The sequence below is a fragment of the Myotis lucifugus genome, unplaced genomic scaffold (assembly GCF_000147115.1).
Source record: "Myotis lucifugus unplaced genomic scaffold, Myoluc2.0 scaffold_414, whole genome shotgun sequence".
NCBI lineage: Eukaryota > Metazoa > Chordata > Mammalia > Chiroptera > Vespertilionidae > Myotis > Myotis lucifugus.
Genome location: NW_005871462.1, coordinates 767,670 through 775,900, shown reverse-complemented (window position 1 = coordinate 775,900; position 8,231 = coordinate 767,670). Strand labels below are relative to the sequence as shown.

The 8,231-nt window shown below is 39.8% G+C and overlaps 1 protein-coding gene across 5 annotated transcripts in view; it reads right to left on the bottom strand.

The window, feature by feature from the left end:
• Window positions 1-431: 431 nt before the first annotated feature.
• Window positions 432-8,231, bottom strand: part of LOC102439473 (zinc finger protein 177-like) — a 16,199-nt gene continuing 8,399 nt past the window's right edge. For 3 of the 5 annotated variants that reach the window (XM_023743811.1, XM_023743813.1, XM_014467794.2), the window contains 4 exons: window positions 5,555-5,626; window positions 4,788-4,914; window positions 3,283-3,371; window positions 432-2,751 (listed from right to left, as the gene is read on the bottom strand). In XM_023743811.1, the coding sequence (XP_023599579.1) occupies window positions 1,645-2,751; window positions 3,283-3,371; window positions 4,788-4,914; window positions 5,555-5,587 (1,356 nt within the window). In that variant the 5' untranslated portion in view covers window positions 5,588-5,626 and the 3' untranslated portion in view covers window positions 432-1,644. Of the gene's footprint in view, window positions 2,752-3,282; window positions 3,372-4,064; window positions 4,161-4,787; window positions 4,915-5,554; window positions 5,627-7,102; window positions 7,204-8,231 lie in introns of those variants that run through there. The other 2 variants (XM_023743812.1, XM_014467795.2) reach the window with 2 other exon arrangements.

The window sequence follows — 8,231 nt, the reverse complement described above, 5'->3', positions numbered from 1 at the left end:
ATCTTCACTGACCAATCAGAATAGCTCCCTTGTGACGAGTCAGGACAGTGCTTTTTAAACCAGTCAAACTGCAAGGATTTGGAGTCCTCCTTTGCATAAGGGCAGATCAATCAAGGACCAGGGACAGGGACTTCTGTCTATGTAAGTCAACTCCCCTCTGCCTCTGGAAGGAGGACACTTGCCCGTTCCCCTGATGACAAGACTTGCTGGAGCTAAATCTTGGAAAGTGTCTCACTGGAGCAGAGCTGAGCATACCAGCACAGGGGCTGAGTGAGGTAGAACAGAGCAGGACAGAGCTGCCTAGCCAAAGCAGGGCCTTGCCCCAGGGCCACCTAGCCCCAGAGCCTCTTCATAGCCATGCTGTCCTGCTGCTTCATAATTGAGGTATAACAGTAGTAAGGTATTCCATAGCTGCTGTTTCACAATGGAACTGTTTTATACTAAATTTTCCTTCTTTGCTATACCCCAAACTGGGAATTCCTATTGGCATAATGGTACCAGCAACCATTGTTGACCAGGAGATAAGGTTTGTAACGATACAGATTTAATAAACAGAGTAAGATTTATCTATCAGATAAATCTATTATACCTGATGATTACAGAATATAGATTGTTTTCAACTATACTTGAAGGATTCACAAAACCTGGCCACATATGAGATCTATCAATTGAGAGTGAAATCCATTGTAACAGCATCTTCCCACAAGAGTGGTTTAATCCAGTTTGGAGCTTATTATTATTTTTTCATGTTACATGAAGTCCAGAAATAAACAACCCAGGGTTGGTACAGCCAAATACTATTGTATGTATAACCAGTAGCTTATGACTGCTATCCCTTTGGTTTATTTCCTAAGAAAGAAGAAGAGATAAGATAAATAGAAAATGTTAAGAGAAAATACCAGATGAGATGCTCCCATTTCCATAGGTTTCTTTAAAATCCAGGAGCAGCTCTCACTCTTTCTCATGGGCCAGGACTATGGGCTCATAGGCACTCATAGCTACAAGGAAAGCTAGATGATTCCTTATCAACCTGTCCACACTGCCAACTTGAACACAATTGTAGTTCTGTTACTTTAAGGAAGGAAGGGAGCAATGAAACGGGACAGCAACTGGTTCTATCTGACACATTAGGCCACAAAGCAAATCTCCAACAATTTTCTATCTGAATATGTGTCATTTAGAATCTATATCATGAAGACCATATATTGAGTGCACAATGCAATTAAATTAGAAATTTATAACTAAAAGATAATTAAAATATGCAGAGTTTTCACATTAAAACTCATCTCTAAATCCAAGAATCTTGTATAGATCCAAGACATCTTGATGAGAACTGGTACTCAATTACAATGAAAACATTATCTATCAAAACTTTTGTGACATAAATCAAGGGAAATTTAGAATGCTACATTACATTTAATACTCGATTAATGAGTTGACAAACTTTAAGGATGAAACACTCACTGATAAAGACAACCACAGAACTGTAACACTTACAAGGTAGCTCCCTGTATAAGGTAAGTTGAAAGTTGTGCCTAAAGGCTTTCACCATTGGTCACAATGAGGTTTCTCTCCAGTGTGAGCTCTAGAGTGAGGAATGAGGTGTGAAGGACCACTTAAAGCTAGCCTGTAGTCATTTCATTCTTAAAGTTTTTGCTCAGTATGTATTCGCTTGTGCATTATAAGGTTAGTGCTGGTGCTGAATGCTTTTCCACAGTGAGTACATTTATAGGGCTTTTCTCCTGTGTGAGTTCTCACATGTACCCGCAGGCAAGAGGAATTCCTAAAGGCCTTCCCACATTCTCTACATTCATAGGTTTTCTCTCCAGTGTGCATTCTCTTGTGCACAATAAGATAAGAGCCCGAGCTGAAGGATTTTCCACATTGATCACACTCATAAGGTTTCTCTCCAGTGTGAGAGCGTCGATGTTTCTTAAGGGATGACTGATCAATAAAGGCTTTCCCACAGTCGCTGCATTCATAGGGCTTCTCTCCAGTGTGGGTTCTCATATGTTTTTGGAGGGAGAAAGGAACAGTGAAAGCCTTGCCACATTCCTTACAGTCATAGGGTTTCTCTCCAGTGTGAGTTCTTTTGTGCACATTAAGATGAGAGCTCTGGCTGAAGAATTTTCCACAATGATTACATTCATAAGGCTTCTCTCCAGTGTGTGATCTCACATGTTTCTTAAGGGAAGAGTGAAAAATGAATATTTTCCCACAGTCACTACATTCATAAGGTTTCTCTGCAGTGTGAAGTCTCCCACATTTCTGAAGGGACAAGGGGCCAGTAAAAACCTTCCCATGTTTATCACATTTTGAGCTTCCCTTCTCAGTACACGAGTTTTTGTGCACCCTAAGGGAAGGTCTTTGTCCATAGTCACTGCATTCGCAGAGTTTCTCTCCAATAGGGTTTTGCATATGTCCTGAAAAGGAAGAGTGTAATCTGAAGGACAGAAGACATTGATTACACTCAGAAGATTTCTCTCCTGTGAGAGTTCTTGAGTGTCCCCTATAGGATGACTCTAGATTGAAAACTCTGCTACAGTCAATAAATTCAGAAATGTTGTCTTTAGCGTGAGTACTCATATGACTCCTAAGAGTTAAGAAATGGTCAAAATCTTTCCTGTATTCTTTATATTTGTAGCATTTCTGTCCCTTGCAATATCTTGTACAAATAAGGTGACAGTTCTTTCTGAAGAATTTTCCATAGTGATCAAATTCCAAAGGTTTCTCACCAGGGTGAGTTGGTGCCTGTTGAATAAGGAATAAGAGGTGACCTAAAGCTTTCTTACTTTCATTACACTTGAGAATTCGTTTCCATGTGGATTCGGCCACATATAAGAAGTCCATTATTATGACTGACATTTTTACCAATTCTATGGCATATGTATGATTTTGCCCTAGTAATTCCTTCAATTTGAATGGGCAGAATGCTTCCAAAGCCTCACTGCATTCATTCCAATCAAAGGGCATCCTAAATACAGAGTTTCTGTAATGGTGAGTAAGGAATAAATGACTTATGTATTAAATAATTAAAAACAAATCACATTTAAATAAATGTTTATTCTTTGGTATTCTCTTTGAAGCTGCTTACTGTGAGGCAGCAAGTGTTGAGGTAGGATTGGAGATTTCTCAAATTCTGTGAGATTCATAGTCTTCCCTGAGACAGCTCTCTGCCACTTGCTTCAACTGTCTCTCCTTGTATGGGTGCTGCTGCTGTTTTAATTTACTGAAATTTACAGACTTCTCGTAATATAAAAAGCCATCCCTAGTAAATCTTACCATTTTTATGCCATTAGAAGTTTTTTCTTCAGGAACATTCTGCATAGGAATTGCATGTTTTGATTTAAGTTGAGTAGCCCAGCCTGAAACTGAAGGAGGAAAATTTTTATAACTATTGGGAGAAAAAGTAGGGATGAAAAAAAAAATAAGGTAAGTACTCTGTGGATTTGTTTTCAAATAATAACACTAAATATAGAAATAAAAATGTGAAAGAGAAGATGAAACCAATGACCAGAGTAACTGACAGGAACAAGCAATGGAAATGGGAGGTATTTTACTTAGAAAGGATTCTGGAGGTTTGAGACAATAAGAGAGGGTATTACCTGGAAAGCAAAGTAGGGAGGACTGAACAGAAATTATTCAAGGAAATGTGAAATTGAAAGAGAAATTAAGCCCGGCTAGCATGGCTCAATGGTTGAGTATAGACCTATGAACCAGGAGGTCAAGGTTCTCATGGCATATGCCTGTGTTGGGGGCTCAATCCCCAGTGTGGGTGTGCAGGAGGCAGCTGATCAATGATTCTTTCTTATCATCATTAGTTTCTATCTCTCTCTCCCTTTCCCTTCCTCTCTGAAATACATAAAAAATATGTATTTTTTTTTAAAAGAAAGAGGAATTAAAAGTCTTTCTGAGACCAAATCAGAACAGAAATGAATGGAAATATGTTGAAAGAAGGAAAGCCCATAAAATGGCTTCAGCGTCCTTTTCCCACACTGACATTCCCAAATGCACCACCAGTTATGGCTGCTTCACACAATGACTCCCTTCTGCTTGGGGCTCACCTGAACAGGCCCCTTGGAGAATTCTTTTCTTCCCTAGCCTCAGTTCTTACTGCTCCACCTCAGTGATCAGACTGTATTTGCAGAGATGATACCCTGCTAATGGAAAAGACGTGATTTTGGAGCACTGAGAAGGAGGCAAGAAATCTTTCCATAAAACTGATTCCAATACTCTGGTCTGAAGTTGCAAGTGCAACTTTAGGAGCAGCAAAACAGATCAGATCAGAGAGCTTTCACAGGGCTCCAAAACAAACACCATATTCCATGTCTCTTATGGGACTGACCCTGGAAATCCAAGGCCAAGATCAGATATACAATGCAAATTACCTCATCTTTTAATGATAGAGAAAATGAAATCAGTGCATTTTCATGGGAAGCCATGAGACTGCCCCATAAGGGCAGGAACCACCCATTTGGGGTTCACCACATATTGTTATTCTTTTCTTATTTTAAAATAGATATTTTTGTTGAGTTTTAGAGAGAGAGGAAGAGAGAGGGAGAGAGAGAGAAACATTGACGTGAAAGTGAAACATTGATCAACAGCCTCTTACCAGGGATCAAACCTAAAACCCAGGAATCAAACTGGCAACCTTTGGTGCATGGGAGGACACTCAAGCAACTGAGCCACACCTGCCAGAACTTGTTATTCTTTTCACAGATCCTGGAACATGATATATGAAAAACTATTTGCTTCATGTAGAGATGAATAAATGAGGCCAACCTTACCCACGGAGGCCAGGTTCCTAAAGTTCTCCATCATCACATCTCTGTACAGGATTTTCTGAGCAGAGTTCAGGAGTGCCCACTCCTCCTGGGAGAAGTCCACCGCCACTTCCTCAAAGGTCACCAAGTCCTGAAACATCACACACATTCTGCCTTAGCCAACCATTCTTCATCCACTGAGCCAGAAGAATGGTGAGAGAGGCTTCCAGGACTGGGGAAGGAGACTCAGTGCATAGGAAGCTCAGACATGCTTTGGAAGCCTCTCATGGTCTGCCCCAGAGCTCAGTTCTTGGAACTTTCCTCTCTCACTCTCACTCCCTGGACCATCTCATTCAAGCTCATGGTTTGACCAGCTTTTCTAACACACAGTTGACTTGATATTTCCACACTTAGATTCTGAGGACTCTTCTAATCTTATTCAAGATCTAGTACAGACTGACTGTACAACAGGATGAGAAAACATATTTGGAAAATGAACAAATGTTTCCTCTAGTGAAAAATCTCTCTTTTCCTTCATAGCACCCCACAGTATATAAAACATACTCAATCTGGAGGACTATCTGGAAAAACATTAACAAATGTTGTAGTAATAGAAGCCTTTCGTAAGGCATTTGCTCTCCCATTCTAAGAAGCCCAGAGAACTGGGGAAGCCTGAGGCCGGCCCAGTAGGAATGGGAAGCTGTGGGTCATGGGCAAGAGATGTGTTCTTTGGGGACAGCAATGTTTTGGGTTTTGTTTTTTTTTTTGAAAGAGTATAATTTCCCACATACCTGTGACCAAGATGTCAGCAATCCTGCACCCATTCTTCCCTTTCTGTGTCTCCCTCCTCACCTGGCAGAGTTCTGAGCAAGCAGAGTTAGAGAAAAAGAAAGAAGCCATGAGAGTCTAGGCCTGACAGTCAACAGTTACAGACCTGCAACTTCCTCACACTAGCTGCAGAGTAACCACACACACAGGCACATATACATACACACAGTTTGCTCTTAATATTTTATCTCCCTATCCAAGAACAATTAGGAATTGGGAATATAGTATATATTTATTATTTATTTTTTAAAAAACTTTTTCCTAAACTGAACCATGAAAAAATGCCTAGAGTCAGTAACAGCTCAAGAGCAATGAGCCCCTCTAGTGTCAAAATGCTTCTAAATGCCATTTGCCTATGAAAGAAACCAGGACTCATTTTGGAAATAGCTGAGTCCAATGTAAAACATGAGATGTTCACGATGATCCTGGAACACCTTATACCAGAAAGCAAGGAGCCTCTCAAAGATTGATGGGGTTATCCCTTTTCCCTTTTGCAATTAATAAAGATCTTATTAACTAGGGGATAATTTAAGATTTCATAAATAAGCTGAAGAACTTTATAAATGAAGGATTGAGCTGACACCAGAATCAACTGACAAATCATAACATCACAAAAGAGGCATCTGGATATCATGTGAGTTCTGACATGATGCAACAAGAAACAGCAACAACTATAGAATATTTTTGCCCCCCAAAAACACAATCTGACAAATCCTTTAACCTAATTAACAGTTTATGGAAAAGGGGAAGAGGAGAAACCCAGGGACATGTTAAACGACATCTGAGGAAACAATTAGCCAACCCATTTTTGGGTAGAAAGAGGACAGGAATGCAGACTGGTGCAGCCACTGTGGAAAACAATATGGAGTTTCCTCAAAAAATTAAACATGGAATGCCCATTTGACCCGGAGACCTCACTTATAGGAATATATCCTAAGACCAGAAACACCAATCAGAAAGGATATATGTACCCCTATGTTCATAGCAGCCCAATTTACAATAGATAAGATTTGGAAACAGCCTAAGTGTCTATCAACAGATGAGTGGATAAAAAAGTTGTGGTACATTTACACAATGGAATACGGTGCAGCTGTAAAAAAGTAAGAACTCTTACCATTTGCAACAGCATGGATGGACCTGGAGAATATTATGTTAAGTGAAATAAGCCAGTCAGAGAAAGATAAGTATAATATGATCTCACTCAAAAGTGGAATCCAGTGAACAAAATAAACTGATGAACAAAATAGATTCAGAGACAAAGAAGGATGGAACAGACGGTCAAATCTCAGAGGGAAGGCAGGGGAGGGTGTGTGTGTGTATGTGAAGAGATCAACCAAGAACTTGTATGCATATATGCATAATCCATGGACACAGACAATAGGGTGTTGAAGGCCTGGGGCTGGGGTCAGGGGCGGGCTAGAAGAGGTCAATAGGGGAAAAAAGGGGACATATGTAATACTTTTAACAATAAAGATTAAAAAAAAAAGAATCACATATGCCTTTTCCCTCACTTTGGAGAACTTTTTCCCACTGTCTTTAGCACTTCTCTTTGTCCCACCTGAAAGATCAGACCAGGTGTGCATAGTTGATGTCTTCCTCTCATTGAAAGATCCTTCATGTTAAGAACATGGAAAGGGATATCAAATACTTTCATAAATCACGGGCCAAGATTCTGCTCTTCAGGGATATCAAATACTGTTAGGTATAACTTGAGAAACAACAAAATTTTCATGTAACTCTACCATGCCAGTAAACTTCCAAATGAAACGAAAACTTTCAAAAGCAAACACATACTCTCTCTCTCAATATACTTAAAAAGGGTTGCTGGTATTTACCTTGAAATCCAGGCTCAAACTTGTATATACATTTTTGAGGTCTTAAGCCTTTTATCCATAGAGAAAATAAAACTAGTACAATGAACAGATCTTCATTTTCATGGGAAAGCCGCTTGAGAGTAAGGTCTATAAAAGCAGAAACAATGTCTTCTCTGTCTACCGGGGCATTCCCATTAATCAGCAGATTGCCTGTAATAGAGTCACTTAAGAAATATTTGTTCCAGAAAAAATTTAAATGAAGAAATGGTACCATCTTACCTACTGCAAACAGATTCTCATAGTTCCCCAGCACCACATCTCTGTATAGATTTCTCTGAGTTTAAACTAGCAAAGTCCATTCCTCCTGGTTGAATTCCACAGCTACATCCTCAAAGGTCACTGTCACAAATGTTCTAGCATCAGGCAATTGCCTCGATCAATATTCACTGGAGAAAGAAGGAGACCCTATGCCTGACAGGGTCCCCTGTTCTCCCATCATCATCTCCCCACGGCTCAATGGTCCTCATGCCCCTTCTCTCTACTTGGACATATTCACTAGTAATCTCATTCAGTCACACAGCTTTAAGAGCATTTCTTTCACCTGAATGAATGTAATTATCTCCCACGACTAGACTGTGACCCCTTCTGGTTTTATTTTTCTCTATTGACAGGATTTAGCATAGTCCTGAACATGCATCTTTCCTTTGTGTGTCCTCAGAATCACAAATTCTGAGTAGGCATGTTCACTCTCTGTGTATCATAACAAAATTAGAGCACACACTCAGAGCACAGAATCAGACTAAAACTTGTAAATACTGGGATAACA